Source organism: Bufo bufo, chromosome 5 (genome assembly GCF_905171765.1).
Source record: "Bufo bufo chromosome 5, aBufBuf1.1, whole genome shotgun sequence".
In the NCBI taxonomy this organism is placed as follows: Eukaryota; Metazoa; Chordata; class Amphibia; order Anura; family Bufonidae; genus Bufo; species Bufo bufo.
In genome coordinates, this window is record NC_053393.1 from 27,233,213 (window position 1) to 27,251,345 (window position 18,133).

The window sequence follows — 18,133 nt, forward strand, 5'->3', positions numbered from 1 at the left end:
AACATTAAGTCCCATGTACATAAACATCATTCCCCCCACCATCCACTTTCAACATACAGTCCCATGTAAATAACATCACTCCCTCCCCCAGCCACCTCAAGCACACAGTTCCATGTCAATAACATCCCTCCCTTCAGCCCTAACATACATCCCAGTTAAATAACTACAACTCCCAGCATTGCTCTGCCTCTCCCTGTTCCTTCACTTACCTCTCCAGTCCTCATATACAGACATCAGCATTAGGCTCCTTCTCCTCTTCACTCCGGTCCAATCCTGCACTGGTCACATGATGGTGACATCATCCAGGTCATCCTATCACAGCCTGTTTTGCTGATCACATGACCTGTGATGTCACCACAGGTCCTTCACCTCTACACCCAGTGTATTCGATTCTAGCAGGCAGGCAGGACATTCGGGGCCTGGGACAAAACATCAGGGGCCCAGGCCCTGAATGTTTTAACCTAGCGACGCAGTCACTAATGAATGGGAGTCGGGAAACAGAGCTCCCTTGGGCCCCCAGGAGCAACTGGGCCCGGGGCAGCTGCCCCTTTTGCCCTGTGGCAAAGACGGCCCTGCTGCTATGAACAAAAAGTAAACTAGAAGATTTTTTAACCATAGCCTGAAGAAAACCTTACATTAAAGAGGTATTCCAAGATTTTAATATTAATGCATACTTACCAACATTTCAGTTGGTAAAATCCGGGCATACAAGCCCCAACCCCAGGAACACCCCAAAAATGCCCGGACAGCACGAGTTTGCTGGGACTGTCTACAAAAATCAGGGACAGTCCCGGGAAAATTCGGCAGAGTTAGCAACTATGTTAATGGCCCATCCTCAGATATGAGATCCATGTGGGCAGTATCAGATTGGGGTTCCTTGGGCCCACCAGAGAAATTAATTGTGTGGGTCCACCATCAGTCTTTACAGAACATGTGCACGTCCACTCCCTAATTTCATTGCATGACAACTAGACATTAGCAGTAAGCGATTGGCCCACCAGAGGATCTTCTGGTACTCTGGTGGGTTAGTCCAACACTACATGTGGGTCTGACACTCTGCACCCCGACAATCAGCTGTTCTGCAGTATCCGTTCCAGAGCCAAAACTACACAGCTCCGTCCATTGTGCAGTGGACAGAGCTGGTTACTACTGCTCCGTTCACATTGAACTGATTGGTAACCCGATCTATCCACTACACAATGGATGGAGCTGTGTAGTAGCTACTGGAGCAGCTGATCGGTGGGGTGCAGGGTGTCAGATAAAGGTGGCTTGTCCTGAGGATAGGCCATCAATAGTAAAATCCTGGACACCTCTTTAAACTCACAAGAAATGTTACATCCTTGCCATGCAGCAAATGGAAAATATTACACGGCCACAATTGCCTCCTATGATTATATTTATAATCCGAGTGAGACAAGATAATTTAATGGCTGCACTTGAAGAAAAATAAAATTGTCATTCTGTAAAACCTTTATAAAGAGAAGCGGCTTTCATTTTTATGACCTATCCAAGTCTTTTTTTTTTCTTTTGTCAGAATGTTCATTTTTATTTTACTTATTTATATGTTAAAATGTTCTAAATCCTAAAAAAGAATATAAGCATAAAATAATGTTGTCAAAAAATCAGCATTCAAATTATTAATAATGGTTATGATGACCAGCGGGTGAGAACCCGCTGCTCCACGGGACCAACTCCTTCTGAGGGCGATGTCTGAGCACATCCCTCATCCTTCACACCTCTGATGGTGAGGAGAGACCTTCTTAAGGGGAGTACCAGGTGCTACCTCAGAGGTGACTTGGAACACAAGGGAATCGGGATTCGGGAACAGAGTGTGAACCCACTGGACTGACCTCCAGGTGACACAATACACCCAGTGGATGCTGGGAGGCCAGATACGTAGTCATGGTACAAAGGCAGAAGTCAAGGCAGGCTGCAGTCAGGCAAAGTCTGTAAATGTAGATCAGGGTCAGGGCAGGCAGCAATCAGGCAAACTCTGTAATACATAATCTGTAGTCTGATACACAGACTGACAAGACAATGACAAGAACCAACAGAATACCTTAGCTCAAACAGGAAACTAGACTAGCTAGGAACCTAAGTTGCTTAGGTGCCTTCCTGTAGGAGGAGACGCCTTTAAATACTTCCTGCAGACCAGCTATAGGCAGGGGAAGATAGAGGGCGTGCACATGCTGCTTCACATAGGCAGAATAGACACGCCCGCAAAAAAAATAAAAAAATATATATATATATATATATATATATATTGTGACACAGTAAAGGGAGTTGTCTGGGAAAACAGGCATTTTCAGCCCAGTGTGTGCTGCTGGGCTGATTTGCAGCCAGGTGGGGTCAAACACCGAACTGGATTTTAAGTGCCAGTCTGGGGTTTGGCCACACCTAGCTGCCTTTAAAACACAGCTGGGTTCAGAAGAAGGAATCTCTGTGTTGGGATCTGAGGCTTGTGCCGGGGTGGAGGGCTGAGACCCGTGTGTGGGGACACAGGCCGACTAAAGCCTGCTGCTGATGGACTTTTTGTGGCAGAACAGCCCGCCTGATGTGAACTAACACCAATACTGCAAGGTGACTTTTTGCTTGAAAGTGACTTTTTGTTTTGTGAACTTGCTAACGTGTGAATAAACACTGAACTTTTTGATTTAAGAACTGGTTTGTGCCTCTATACTGCGTCCACTTATCCTGTCAATCAGAGCGAATCCCCACAACTGGTGGAGGATGCGGGCAATCGCAGTGAGGCTGGCGTAAAAGCCGAAATATTTATGTTGCATTTTTCGGGCTCTGTTGTCTGTCCTGGATAAAGCCTGCTAAGTTGCAAACAGCATCACGGGACTAGATGGAGGAGATGATGAAGCAGGTGGTGCAGGCCAATCTAAGGCAATAACAGGCAATGGAGCAGCAGCAGGAGACTAACAAACAACTGCTAGAGGCTAATCAACGACAACGAGAAACGAACCAGCGGCTGCTGCAACACCTTATGGCCTTAGAGAAGACAGGAGTATCTTAGGGAGTCCACGATGCCCGAAAAGCGGTCCGCACTGCAATCCCCAAGATGGCACCGACGGATGATGTCGAAACCTACCTGGCGGTGTTCGTGAAGGTGGCCGTGAGGGAGTGTCTACCCCGAAACAAGTGGGCTAAGGTCATCGCTCCGTTCCTGGCATCCGGACCCCAACAGGTTTACTTCGATTTAATGGACGAACAAGTGGCAGACTACTATAAGGTCAAGGGTGAGATCCTGGCGAGACTGGGGGTGAATGTGTCGGTCGGTACCCAGCTGGTGCATCAGTGGGAGTTTAACCCGACTGAGCCAGTGAGACTCCAGTATTATAATTTGCTGCATCTCTTGCAAAAATGGCTACTGCCTAACGTACTGAGTCCCACTGCCATGCTGGACCGTATTATAGGTGACAAATTCTGGAGGGCATTGCCACCACCCCTCCAGCGCTGGGTTGGCCAGACATCTCCTACTAGTGCCCTGGAAATGGTGGACCTGGTCGAACGGTATGCGGCTACTGAGGAACTCTAGGGGTCAACTCTGGGGAAGGGCGTAATAAAACCCAGAAAATCCCCGCCCCAGACCCAGCGGCCTGAGCTGAGAAAGACCACATGGGATGTGCCCTTTGGGGGATCGGAACCCGATAATCTGCTGGCGGTGTCATGAACCCAGCAATGTACGAGCCGACTGTCCCCACCAGGTCGAGCCCATGGACACAAAGTTGGGCATCGACAGTCATTGTATGCCAGAAGGGTCAGTGCGTCAGACACTGCAGAGGCTCTCCATAACAAACATTTGTGTCAGGTGGAGGTTGGAGTCACTGCCGTGGCGGCTCTGCTGGATTCAGGGAGTCGGGTGACCTTTGTGAGGGCTTCCCTGGTGCGACCCACTGAGTTCACGGGCCGGAAAGTCAGTGTCCGTAAGCACGTGTGCCGGCAGGTGGATCCATGAGGTGGCCGTAACCACGAGCATGCACTATGAATTGATATTAAGAAGAGACTTTCCATTATTCCCAGCCCTGTGGCCGGCCTTTGTACATACTGATCCCCAAGAGATAGGGAAAGCTCCAGTAGCGAGGCCTGGCCCAGTTGAGGTGTTAGAATACAGGAAACCCAAGGCAGAGGGGGAGACAACACCACGGATTAGGATAGGTAGGGAGCATAGGAAGATAGCTCAGCAAGCCCAGAGTCGGACCTATAATCGAGCATCTGGGGTCCGTAACGGTAACCCGGGTGATCAGGTTTTTGTGCGGGTGCTGACCGTGGACAGTAAGTTCCTGGCTAGGTGGCAGAATCCCTACGAGGTACTCAAGAAAATTGGAGATGTAAATTACAAGGTACACCAGCCAGGGCGGCGAAAGCCAGAGCAGGTTTACCATGTTAATTTACTCAAACCGTGGAAAGACAGGTTTTCTAGGGGAAGAGGCTCCGACCCCTCTGTCTGATGCAAGGGAAGCGGTTGCCACAATAAAAATTGCTAACAGCCTTTTCTCTAAACAGACTCAAGAGGCAAGGGAGTACGTTGGCCGGAACACGGATGTGTTCTCGGACCTCCCTGGACGCACTTCCACAATTTGGCATGATATTGTCACTGAGCCTCAGGCAAAAGTCCAGCTAAAATCATAACGGGTACCCGAGTCTCGGCGACAAGCCACAGTAGAACACAGGGCAGGCCGGTTGAAGGGAAATGCGGATGCCCTGTCCTGGGTGCACTGTTTGGCATGTGTTCACCCCCTCAAGGTTGAACAAAGGGGGGGGGGGGGGTTATGTGACACAGTAAAGGGAGTTGTCTGGGAAAACAAGTATTTTCCTCCCAGCGTGTGCTGCTGGGCTGATTTGCAGCCAGGTGGGGTCAAACACCGAACTGGATTTTAAGGCCTCTTTCACATGGGCGTTGCGGGAAAAGGTGCGGGTGCGTTGCGGGAACATGCGCAATTTTTCAGCGCGAGTGCAAAACATTGTAATGCGTTTTGCACTTGCGTGAGAAAAATCGCGCATGTTTGGTACCCAAACCCGAACTTCTTCACAGAAGTTCGGGCTTGGGATCGGTGTTCTGTAGATTGTATTATTTTCCCTTATAACATGGTTATAATAGAAAATAATAGCATTCTGAATACAGAATGCATAGTAAAATAGCGCTGGAGGGGTGAAAAAAAATTAATAAAATAATCAAACTCACCTTAGTCCACTTGATCGCGCAGCCCGGCATCTCCTTCTGTCTTCTTTGCTGATTGCAGGAAAAGGACCTGTGGTGACGTCACTCCGGTCATCACATGGTCCATCACATGATCCATCACCATGGTAAAAGATCATGTGATGACCGGAGTGACGTCACCACAGGTCCTTTTCCTGCAATCAGCAAAGAAGGAGACAGAAGAGAACCGGGCTGCGCGATCAAGTGGACTAAGGTGAGTTTAATAAAAAAAAAATTAACCCCTCCAGCCCTATTTTACTATGCATTCTGTATTCAGAATGCTATTATTTTCCCTTATAACCATGTTATAAGGGAAAATAATAAAGATCGGGTCTCCATCCCAATCGTCTCCTAGCTACCGTGCGTGAAAATCGCACCGCATCCGCACTTGCTTGCAGATGCTTGCCATTTTCATGCAACCCCATTCATTTCTATGGGGCCTGCGTTACGTGAAAAACGCACAAAGAGGAGCATGCTGCGATTTTCACGCAACGCACAAGTGATGCGTGAAAATCACCGCTCGTGTGCGCAGCCCCATAGAAATGAATAGGTCGGTATTCAGTGCGGGTGCAATGCGTTCAACTCACGCATTGTGTGAAAGGGGCCTAAGTGCTGGTCCGGGCTTTGGCAACACCTAGCTGCCTTTAAAACACAGCTGGGTTCAGAAGAAGGAATCTCTGTGTTGGGATCTGAGGCTTGTGCCGGGGTGGAGGGATGAGACCCGTGTGTGGGGAAACAGGCCGACTAAAGCCTGCTGCTGATGGACTTTTTGTGGCAGAACAGCCCGCCTGGTGTGAACTAACACCAATACTGCAAGGTGACTTTTTGCTTGAAAGTGACTTTTTGTTTTGTGAACTTGCTAATGTGTGAATAAACACGGAACTTTTTGATTTAAGAACTGGTTCGTGCCTCTATACCGCGTCCGCGTATCCTGTCTGTCAGAGCGAACCCCCACAATATATATATATATATATATATATATATATTCAAATCACCCTAAACATCCTAAATAAAAATAAATATAAAATAAAGCTCATAAGCTCCCCCGTGGCCCAAAATGCCTGAACTATTAAAATATAAAAGTATTTATCTTGTACGGTGATCGCCATAATGGAAAAAAAAAAATGACCGATTTGCAGTTTGTCGTTGCTTCACCACCTCAAACGAAGCTGAATAAAAAGTGATCAAAAAGTCAGAAACACTCCAAAATGGTATCAGTAAACAACTACAGATCACCCTGCAAAAAAATAGATTTTTTCAGTGTTAAAGCACAAGAAACTAGATAAATGTGGTATTGTTGTAATCTTACTGACCCGGAGAATGAAAGAAATAGGTCAGTTTTATCACATACGGAACACTGTAAAAATTATACTTATAATGGCTGCATTTTTTTCCAATTCCACCCCATGTGGAATTTTATTCCAGCTTCCCTCTACATCATATGGAATATTAAATGGTGTTATTACAAAGTACAACTTTTCCTGCAAAACATAAGCCCTCATGTGGCTAGTTATGGCTCTGGGAAGGCCGGGAATGAGTAATGCAAAAATGGAAAATCATGTCCTCAAAAGGTTAAAAAAATTAGAAAATAAAAAGGACTATAAAAGTTAGGCAGTCATGAAAAATCTTTGCTTGAAAATTTTAGGACTAAAGCTACACCGGGGCTCATCTAACCACTGATGACATCACCAGGCACCCTATGTCTTGTAGAGCAGTGTTCTTTAACTCCGGTCCTCAGGGCCCACCTGGCGGTCATGTTTTCAGGATTTTCTTAGTATTGAACAGGTCATACAATTAGTGTCAATACATCAGGACTTACCACAGGTATTCATTCTGTGGGATATTCTCAAATCATGACCACCGGCAGGTGGGTCCTGAGGACTGGGGTTGAGGATCACGGCAGTAGAAGACCAATATATTGCATTACAATAAGCTTGTGGCTTAGAGACATTTGCAACTTTGTAATAATAGAATTGGGACAAAAATCTAAGGGGTTTGAAAGACGATGCAGTTAAAAAAATTTTTTTTTTTCACTTTTACAGGGAGTTAGAGGTCTTGCCGGCCCACCAGGTCCCCAAGGTCCCCCTGGACAAGATGTAAGTCATGAATGTATAAACTGTTCTGTATAAATAGGATTTGAAAGTCAAATAACTAATAAAAGTCAATTGTGGAATTTTTGAAAAAGTCAGACTAGGAAATTCCTTAAATTAAAATCGTTCCCTATGGCTCCGGCTGCTGAAAGGTAACTGATGGAAAACCTAGGAGCATCCATGCAATACTGTTTTACACTACTCCTGTTAAGATGCAATGTGATAAATGCTCATGCTATGGAAAAGGGTGCATGACCCCTTTAAATCATAGTGCCTTCATGAGACACCCTCTTTAAAGGGAACCAGCCACCATGAAATTCGGTGATAAACCAGGCACAGTACCTTGTAGGACTATCTCAGCTGAATGATACCTTTAACTTACCGATCCGTTGCTTTATTCTGGAGAAAATGTACTTTTAACTCTTGTTGAGTGCACCGAGGGTGGGCCTGAACTACTCTGTGCACCCTTGCTCCTCTTGCTTCCTCCAGCCCTTCCCTCTTGGTCTTGATTGACAGTACCAGGTTCCTGCATAGTCATCTTACCTGGTTCTGTCAATCAAGAAGGAAAGGGAGGGGCTGGCAGAGGAAGCAAGAGGAGCAAGGGTGCACAGAGTGGCTTGTGCCCGCCCTCGGTGCACTTAGTTGCTCATTTGCATATGGATTCAAAGTCCTCTTTCACTAGAATGAAGCAACGGATCGCTAAGTGTAAGGTGTAATTACATCCAGCAGAGCTAGCCCTACCGACACTATGCCTGGCGTAGCAGGGAACTTCTTGCTGACTGACTCCGCTTAAAGGAAAGGTTTTACAAGGTCTTATTTGCACATTATATATAATTATGTGATTATGTCACTTCTCAAAATCAATGAATTTCCTTCCAGACCATAATAAAAAATAAAGGGAAAAAAATATATAATTTCCTTACTGAGTTCCCACTTAGAATGCAAAAAAAAGAGAGTTGCCTGCAGACCTTTCTCTATGCGGATCGACTTTCTGAATTACCTTGTCGCTGGTCTTTCATCTTAGGCTTTAAAGCAGAAGCTCAGAGCAGAAAACAGACTGAGTTGACTAATTAAGTGGAAAGAAAGCCGAAATACCTCCATAATCATGCCGCTACCCATTTACATATGGAAGTGTTATTTTCATTCAGTCCCTGGTGAAGGGGGGGGGGGGAGACTCTTTAAACTAATAAGGATGTCTCATATTTACATAGTGAAGACGCCATCAATAATGAATTGGCTGTGACGTGAGGGCGGCAGTTATTTCACTGATTCTTCATTGTATTCCAGGGTTTTCCAGGAAATCCGGGAGAGAGAGGACCTCCAGGTGAACCGGTATGTGGACAGACCACTGTATACATAAAGAGTCCGCCATTATCGCATGTTGTGATGTATTGATGAACCCCCTGTAGAAGACAAATTGGGGCTGGATATTGTAGAATGGAAATGTCTGGTACAATATAGATTTCCTAGATGAAAAATCACTGGACAACACCATCTGTACAGACAGTGAGTCAGCAAGGAATTCTAGAAGATTTCAGCTGTGCAGTATAAATGCAGCTCTAAACTAAAATACGGTGTAGATATTTGGTAAAGATTTACTGGTATATACCCTATTGAAGCTGAAATGAATCCTCCACATACCTAGACCACCAGGGATGCTGACATTAAAGAGGTTGACCAATATTTTTTTTAAAAAGCAGGTAGTGTGGTAAAAAAATAAAATAAAAAATATATACTCATCTGAAGACCACTCAGGTTAGTTATTGGCTACTGTAGTCACGTGCTTATGTAGAGCATGTCACCACTGCAGGATGAGTCCCCAAAGTGGTGGTGCTGGAGCATCAGGGGATTTGCCAGATGTGTATAAGTTACCTTTTTAATATTCCCACACCCCCTGCTTTTATTTATTTATTTATTTTTTACTCCTGGGCAACTGTTTTAATCCTTTAGTATGTATTGGAGGCGTGGCGATCTCCTTGGAGTCATTGCACACCTGACCAGTTAATCTGTCCTGGAGGCTGGTTTTAAAGTCAGTATAAAACTGAGTCTGCTTATATAGAACCTACCATTAGCCATCTGGCTCCAGGAGAAGTATATGGTGGGTTCAGCATGCATGTTGGTACTTGCATCCCTGGATCCAATGAAAGCTGTAATGGCACCGGACGGGGTTACAAGCAGTGTACTTGGCTTGCATGCTGACCTGCATTCCCTGGATTTTATGTGGCTGTCATGGCCCATGAACAGGTAGGAACAAGAGTTAGGGACCACTCATGGGACAGCCTTGACGCGGTGAGTGGCTTACTATGCTTTGGCCAAAATATAAACCAATGTCTCATCCAGCATGGAGGGCAGAGTGCTGGATGTAGTGTGCGATCACATTTGCATTTTCCGTTTTAATCCTTTCACCACTCGAGATCACCAGGAAAGCTTAAATGATTCCCTCCACTAACCCAGACCACCAGGGAAGATAAAATGAAATACTTTACTACCCTGTACCCCCAGGATATCTGAAATGTATCTCTTCATTAAGCTACAAGTCAGGTCTCAAGGCCTTAAAGTGTCGAACATTGACTTACTGGATAGCTGCCTTACTTCTGGTGGCATCAGAGGTAGGGCTTGCTAAGAGCTCATTTGCATCCCTTCTTGCTAGACTGCTAGAGATGGTAGAATACATCATGCCACTACCCTAGACCACCAGGGGATCTAAAATTAAACCCTCTACTACACTGAACCATCTGGGAATCTACAATTAAACCCCTCTACTTCCCTGGACCACCTGGGAAGCTAAAATTGAACCCTCTACTACCCTGGACCACCGGAAAATCTGAAATGAGTCCCTCCACCACCCTAGACCACAAAACAAAGTTTACTTTAGTCCACATCTATTTTCTTCTTTATTTTCGGTTGCTTAATGTAAGTCTAATTGTCACAAAACATGGAATTTCAGATTAAACGGACAATTTAATCCATACTGACATGTTGCATGTGTGTTGCATTTCTGTTCTTTAGGGTCCGGCCTCATTGATCAAAACACCAGATCTGGAAGTCTATGTTAAGGTAAAATTGATGTATTTATAGTATTTTATAGCTAGAATGAGCCGATAGTAACTTGCTAGCTGACAGATTTCTAATCCTACTTGGAACATGTCCTTCGGAAAGCTCCTTTTGAGTAATGATGGATCCATAATCGAATCCCATAGGTTCAACAGATTAATGTCCAACCAGATCCCTAAAATTTTACCCATCTGTACGTTAAGCAATAATGGTTAAAGGGGTTATTCAATCCTATAAAAATCCCCCCCATATGCCAGGCCCCCCACACTGAATATACCTGGCTCCATGAGCCGCTCCTGGTCCCCGCACCGCCGCTGCTGCTTCTCCCCGTGCGCAGATGAAAACATGCGGTGTCACGTATGACGAGTATAATTATCCATACAGTAAACACCATGGTAGATTAAAAATAATTAAGATCTCCTAATAATGACTGTAGCATACCTGGCCTTCTGTATTAAAGAGATATTGGTGCTTTTACCAATTTTGGGCTCCTTAAAGAAGATTAGGAGGGTAAGACTTGTTGGTCAATTCCTCATCATTTGCTCACATTCTGGTTCCTGTAAAGAGAAAGGAGAACATATGTTCATTCCACTAGTATTAAAGAAGCTGAAGATATCTGAGTTCCTTTCATAGGGTCCTCGAAGGTTTCAGTTTTAGTGCATATAGTCTTGGCTACCTAGGAGCACTAAAATCCGATTTTTGTCCAATTTTGTAGGACTTGTGCAAAGATTGTCCTCCAGGTCCACCAGGGCTACCGGGAATCCCAGGATATAAAGGTGATAAAGGTCTTCGTGGTCCTCCAGGACAGGATGGCATTGAGGGTAAAAAGGTAGGCCTAATAGACACTTCTACCTTAAGACTGTAATTTTAGATATTCAGAAGGGTTCTGAAATTTTTTCGAGTAAGCCTTGACTATAAATTTCGAGTGAGCCATGTTGTGGCTATAGAAACATGATAATCATTTGTAAAGTTAATGTCACTGTGTGTTCACTGTGTCACAGGTTGCTGTGTACGCTCGCTTTAGTTGCTCTGGCGTACTGGCTGCAGGCTTCTGTGTAGGCTGGTTGCCTTGGGCAATGTGTAGTTGCCGCGGCCCGTGGGTGAACTGTTCCCAGCAGATGCATGCTCCCCTCCCTGTTTGTCTGGTTCAGGTGGGGTTAATGTTCTGGTCTGGGTGTGTATGATAGGTGGTCAGGTGACCTTGTTAACCTGCTATATAATCCCGTTGTGCGTTTGGGGTGAGTCTTTCTCCAGCTTTGCTTGGTGCAGGATCTATGCACCTGACCTGGGGTATTCCATCTGCCGTGTCTGTGTGGTCACCTTGTCTTGGTCCCTGCTTGATGTTTCCTTGCATTCATGTCTCTGTCTGTCCACCCATGGACTAACTTCGCATGGGGAACAGGCATCTCCTAGTCCAGTTCTGTGTCTTGTCATGCAGCTCTGTATGTTCGCGCATGGACTTACTCTGCATGGAGAACAGGCATCTGCTAGTCCAGTTCTGTGTCTTATGGTGCAGCTCTGTCTGTGACCGCCATGACTTCGTTCTGCATGAGGTCCAGGCATCTGCTTGTCTCCTGTCTATTCAGCTCCCTCTGACTGTGACCGCCATGCATCCGTTCAACATAGGGTCCAGGCATCTGCTTGTCTCCTGTCACAGCAACTCTGTCTGTTACCGCCATGCATCCGTTCAGATTGGGGTCCAGGCATCTGCTCGTCTTATGTCTTAGCAGCTCTGCCTGTGACTGCCATGCATTCGTTCCGCATGGGGTCCAAGCATCTGCCTGTCTAGGCAACTCTGCCTGTGACTGTCATGCATCCGTTTGCTATGGCGTCCAGGCATCTGCTTGTCTCCTGTCTATGCAGCTCTGCCTGTGACCACTATGCATCAGTTCCGCATGGGGTCCAGGCATCTGCTAGTCTGGTTCTGTGTCTTGTTTTCTGGTTCCCGTTAAGTCTTGTCTGAACAGTGTCCTGTGTTCGGTTATGTTTGGGTTCCTGTTCATGTGCCTGGGTTCCAGTCTAGTCTTGTGTTTGTCTGGAGAGTTGGTGCTTACACCAGTGTTAGTCTCTGCAGGTAAGTGGCCAAGTGCACCAGGACCATCCTGGAGGTGCAACCTGGGGAGCTCACGGTTAAGTTGACCCCCACCATCTGGGGCTCTGTGAAGAACGTGGCTCACTTAGTCTTCTCCCACTGGGTTTGGCCCCAAGTCAAACTGGTGTGCTTGGTCTAGTGGTATTATCTGCCACTATACTCTTACCTGCTGGTCCAGCTTCCTGTCACATCCATATCTCTGTTAATAAAGTATTCGTTTTGGTCCTTGCCTTGTCTGGTTGCTTGCCTTGTTGTTGTACGCCTTAGAGATGTTCTAGGGGTTGGTGTGACCCCTTTAGAACATGACAGTTAATTACATTTTAATTGCGAACGTTCTTACACATAATTATTGTTTGTATATCATGCGGCTGCATGTTCATCTGTATTTCTACAGGGAGAACAAGGCATCACGGGTCCTCCTGGGCCAACAGGCTTGGATGGTATGAAGGTGAGTTGCATTATTAAGAACACGTAGCAATTATTCCAAATGACAGATTAATATTTGCTGCCTGAATGACAAACCTCCTTGATTGCGAGAACCTCTTTCTTAATGGATTACAGTACAGTGCACACAGTATCACAGTGTTTTTAGCGTCCTCGCTTCAAGGGCATTGCTGTACTTACTAAGGAATATTGGTTTGTCCTACATCAAGGGTCAGTGCCTGTAAGTGTATGGAAGTTGTATGCTGATGGATACAGTAGGGAAGGTTCATCAATACAGGAGGCAGAAATTTGCTCCTTTTTTTCAGAAACTGATCTCAAAACTGGTGAAGCAAGAGCAAAAAGTGTCTAAAATGTATAGATTTGATGGACATGTTCTCCATTTCCTTCACTGGTGTCAAATATTTTGTTTCCTGTCCTAGCCTTGTATCTACATACCCTAGACAAGGTACAATGGTTTTCCTTACCAGAGGATCTTACTTAGTTTATTTATTTATTGGGGAGTATATCCTTATATTATTTGGGAACTCTATGGTGCACCTCAAGGGGTGGGCAACAGTAGATGGTTCTCAGTCCACTGTGGGTTTGGGAATGGGGTCTACTGTTAGTAAGGGTTCTTTAAAGGGGTTTTCCAAGACCTTTATACTGTATCTGACCAGTGGGGGTCTGACACCTGGGACCTCTGCCGGTCAGCTGTGTGAGAAGGCACCGGCGCTTGCTCTGCTCGCCAAGAACAGCGCCGTACACTAGACATCACATGGCCTTGTCTTAGCTGCGAGAAAGACTCGGTGCTAGTGTGAGCACCAGTGCTTTCTCAAACAGCTGATTTGCTGGAGTCCTGGGTGTTGGGCCCCTCCCAAATCAGATACTGATGTCTTATCCAGAGGATGGGTTATCAACAAAAAAGTCTTGGAAAACTCCTTTAACATAACCACTGTTATTTCAGTTATTTTCCATCATAGAATCCCTGACAAAATAGACACCAGTGGTGGCTGAAGGACCCCCTTGACTATAATGGGTCCTTTGGGTTTCCATCATGGAAAAATGACACAGTATGCACCTCTATTACATCTGGCATTTTTGATGGAGCCTCCAAAGCTGATGTGAACATTGTGCTTGGTCTGATAAAAGGCATGGCAGCCAGAACTGCGGTTAACTGCTCAACAAGGTGACATGGCTTAGCCAAAAGTGGGTATAGCTTGGCAGAATAGGGGTACGGCCTAAGATATGACAATGTGCACCAACATGTTTGACAGAATATTTGGCAAAAAATTCTGGCACAAAGTAAGCCAACGACTAGAAGGTATAAACTTAGACCAAACAGCCTAAAGGTGCGCTAGATTTATCAGCCAGGATCTGCCATTGAGATAAATCTGGCGCATCTTTACACTGTGTACTCTAATTTTGCATTGTCTAAATCTTAGACAGTATAAGCAAATCTGCCTCATTGAATCAAGCAAACATTTTTGTTCATGGCCCTTTACTATGACTGCCTAATAACTTTGGTTTGTCTGACCTTTGTGCATCAGTTAGTTACTGTAGCAACGACTTGGAATGACTTGTATAAAATATCGTACCAAGTAGAGTAGACTTCAGCATGTCCTCCAAGGATTCTTTATTCAAATTGAGTCCAATTTTTTTTTTAAAGTGCTAAAGATAGTGCAACGTTTCGACTAGTATATCCTAGTCTTTCTCACGTTGGTGCTGCTTTCATATTATATTTTTCTTCTCTTGTATAAAATACCAGTCACTGTCATTCAACTGGATGGAGAAGTGTTCATATTTTCCCCCATATTTGTTATAGGGCAGCAATGGGGAGCGTGGAACCGAAGGAGAAGCTGGACCGAAAGGTGAACAGGTAAAATATTTGGATAATGTTTGTAATATCAGGCTCATGTTTTAGACAATGGTTGGCTATGTTTATCAAAGTGTTGTGTCACTCTCCCCCTCTTATAGTGCTCCTGTGAGCTGCTGTCTACTATTGATCACTACAAAATAGGGCAGGTCTCTATTACTGCCTGGAAACCCTGACTAGAATCCACCAGAGGAAGAGCAGTCCTCTTTGATGCCTTTATGTCACATCTGAATCATCCCTGTCCGTTTGGATATCAGGATGAATGTTTCTTATGGGGATATGCCTCTATGAGTCCCTGTATTGCTTGCCCTCCCATCTATTTGACTGAGTGTCTTTGGTGGTGAGATGCAGTATCTCACCAATTTTTTTATAATTACATTTTACTTATTTTGGGGTAAAAAAAAAATTCGATTGTTTTTTATTAAAAATGTTCAGCTGTTTCTGAGATACAAGGGTTAAAAATCAGTCTGCAAGCTGTCACAGTCTGCATTCTTAAGGTACCTTTACACGAGCCGATTATCGTATAAATTATGGTTAAATCTAACTGCACGATTATCATTAGAGCAATGAACGATAGAGTGACAACCGACCATCGGTAGATTTCTCATTGTCTCGGTCGCTTGTATGGGCACAAAAATAATCATTGGACGTTAACAATTTCATACGTGTATACGTGTAGTGTTTATTGAGCACCAAAGTGCTCGGGTGCTCTGGCCGAACACATCGGGAGCATCTGAGTATAATGAAAGTCAATGGGAGAACCCGAGCATTAAACCAGGCACCCCCTTCTCTGAAGAGGGGAGGGTCCCTGGTTCACAGGAAAAGGTCAGAAATTGATGGAAACACCACTGAAATGGTTCAGGAACAGCATGGGGTGGATGTCTGGATGCATCTTGGACTCCCAGATGGCTGCTGGGAACGATGTTGTCCGAGTATTACGCCACTTTTACAGACTGACAATAATACGCACAAAACCGAAGATAAAATCGATTTTGGAGGAAAAATAGTTAGGAAACATTCTTTCCTGAATATTTATTTGTATATAAAGTGCAAGTGCTGCCAAAAATTACAAGGAAGAGGCACTCAGATACAACCTGTATATCACATAAAGGATGGCCTCATTCACATTGTGGTACAATTGTTCAGGTAGTGGGACTCCTACACTCAAAAAAGCCTATGCACTAAGTGAAAGGGCTGCCAAAAATTACAAGGAACCGGCACTACAATACACCCTTTATTACACATAAAGGAGGGCATCATACACAACCTTGAAAAATTATGATAGATGGCCTGCTGGTGACCCTCAAAAACATTTGGAGCAAGGGCCTGCTGATCTGACCATCTAAAACATTATGGGCGAGGGCCTGCTGCCGCTTTGGTGACTCTAGAAAACCTGGCGCCGATCGCACGTCCCCGTGACAGCGATGATCCATTCGGATGTCTGCCCTATCAACTTTCGATGTTATTTTCAGCGCAAACCATGGTGACCACGGGTAACGGGGAATCATGGTTTGTTTCCGGAGAGGGAGCCTGAGAAACGGCTACGGCTACCACATCCAAGCAAGGCAGCATGCGCACAAATTACCTATTAGGTACAATTAGGTGAGGGCCTGCAGGGTAGAAGACCCTGTAAAAGATTTTAGGTTCAGGCCTGCTGGTGAGCTGACCTTTTAAAACATTATATGCGAGGGCCTGCTGGTGAGCTGACCCTGTAAAATATTATATGCGAGGGCCTGCTAATGAGCTGACCCTGTAAAAGATTTTAGGTGCGGGCCTGCTGGTGAGCGGATCCTGTAAAAGATTGTAGGTGAGGGCCTGCTGGTGAGCTGACCCTCTAAAAAATTATATGCGAGGGACTGCTGGTGAGCTGACCCTCTAAAAGGTTGTAGGTTAGGGCCTGCTGGTGAGCTGACCCTCTAAAACATTATATGCAAGGGCATTCAGGTGAGCTGACCCTGTAAAAGATTGTAGGTGAAGGTCTGCTGGTGAGCTGATCCTCTAAAACATTATATGCGAGGGCTTGCTGGTAAGCTGACCCTGTAAAAGATTTTAGGTGCGGGCCTGTTGGTGAGCTGACCCTCTAAAAAATTATGAGAGGGCCTTCAGGTGAGCTGACCCTGTAAAAGATTGTAGGTGAAGGCCTGCTGGTGAGCTGACCCAGTAAAACATTATATGCGAGGTCCTGCTGGTGAGCTGACCCTGTAAAACATTGTAGGTAAGGGCCTGCTGGTTAGGTGACCCTGTAAAACATTGTAGGTGAGGGCCTGCTGGTGAGCTGACCCTCTAAAAAATTATATGCGAGGGCCTGCTCTTGAGCTGACCCTCTAAAAGGTTGTAGGTTTGGGCCTGCTGGTGAGCTGACCCTCTAAAACATCAGCAGGTGAGAGCTGCCTCACGCTTGATTCATTGACTATTACCTGGTGGCGTGCACTCCCTGTGTGGACCCAATTCAGATACAGCATTTTTTTTCCTTTTTTCCGGTTGGAACATGGCACACATCTCGTTACGCCCTATGGATGATGATGATGATGACAGGGTGAGAAAAACGAATGCCATTTTTGATGTTCCTAAACAGGAGATGCAAGATGTTTTAAATGTGAAAACGCAAATGTCATCTCTTGAAAAGTTACTGATGAAGGAACTGCAAACTTGGTGGGATGCCACATCATTGCAAAAATATATGGATAAGAAAATGATTCCTCGTGGCCTTAGGATAAAGAAAAAACCTACCACCAATTATTCAGATTCCTTCACCTTGCAATGGCAAGCTATCTTGTCGGATTGTTCCTTGAGACTCATGGATCTGATAGTACAACATGAGCAAGATACCCTTTCCAATCTTAGGGAAGAAGCTCAAGATTCACTATCAGCACATTCTAACGTGCCGGTTTTTGTCGAATTAGACAACCAACTCAAGGACAATCTGAATAAAGTGGAAGAGGATTTAATGTTGTTCAAACAGAGCAAGTTTAATAGGGATCTATTGGACTATAGCAACAACACAGTCTACACATGGGCGGACACTAGTGTGAATACACCTCGCTCTATTTTGCGGAGATCCCGTTCCAGATACAGACGAGCAACCAAGGTATCATTTAGTTCAACTGAATGAGACTCAATGGAATCTTCACCTGAATTTGATAACTTTCCTAATGATAGGGAGGGGGCTTTGGAACATTCCCCACAGTCTACTGCTCAGCATGAAAGACAGTCAAAAAACGAAGGGCAGGCAAGCGGCACAGGAAAAAGTCGCCGCTATCCGTCTCGACAGAAGAGATGAATATGAACATTCAGGTACTCAATATGTCGGCGTCTATTCTTACATCGGATCAGGTTGGTGTTTTAAAGAAAGGTTTATCGTTTTCACCCACTCACCATTTTGATTTATATCGCACCAT

At 45.1% G+C, this 18,133-nt stretch overlaps 1 protein-coding gene across 2 annotated transcripts in view; it reads left to right on the forward strand.

Annotated features, from left to right (window-relative positions):
- The window catches only part of COL22A1 (collagen type XXII alpha 1 chain), a 316,179-nt gene that overhangs the window by 235,962 nt on the left and 62,084 nt on the right, over positions 1–18,133 (forward strand). For both annotated transcript variants that reach the window (XM_040433114.1, XM_040433115.1), the window contains exons 41-46: positions 7,246–7,299; positions 8,581–8,625; positions 10,303–10,350; positions 11,063–11,176; positions 12,834–12,887; positions 14,685–14,738. In XM_040433114.1, coding sequence (XP_040289048.1) covers positions 7,246–7,299; positions 8,581–8,625; positions 10,303–10,350; positions 11,063–11,176; positions 12,834–12,887; positions 14,685–14,738 — 369 coding nt within the window. The remainder of the gene's footprint in view (positions 1–7,245; positions 7,300–8,580; positions 8,626–10,302; positions 10,351–11,062; positions 11,177–12,833; positions 12,888–14,684; positions 14,739–18,133) is intronic.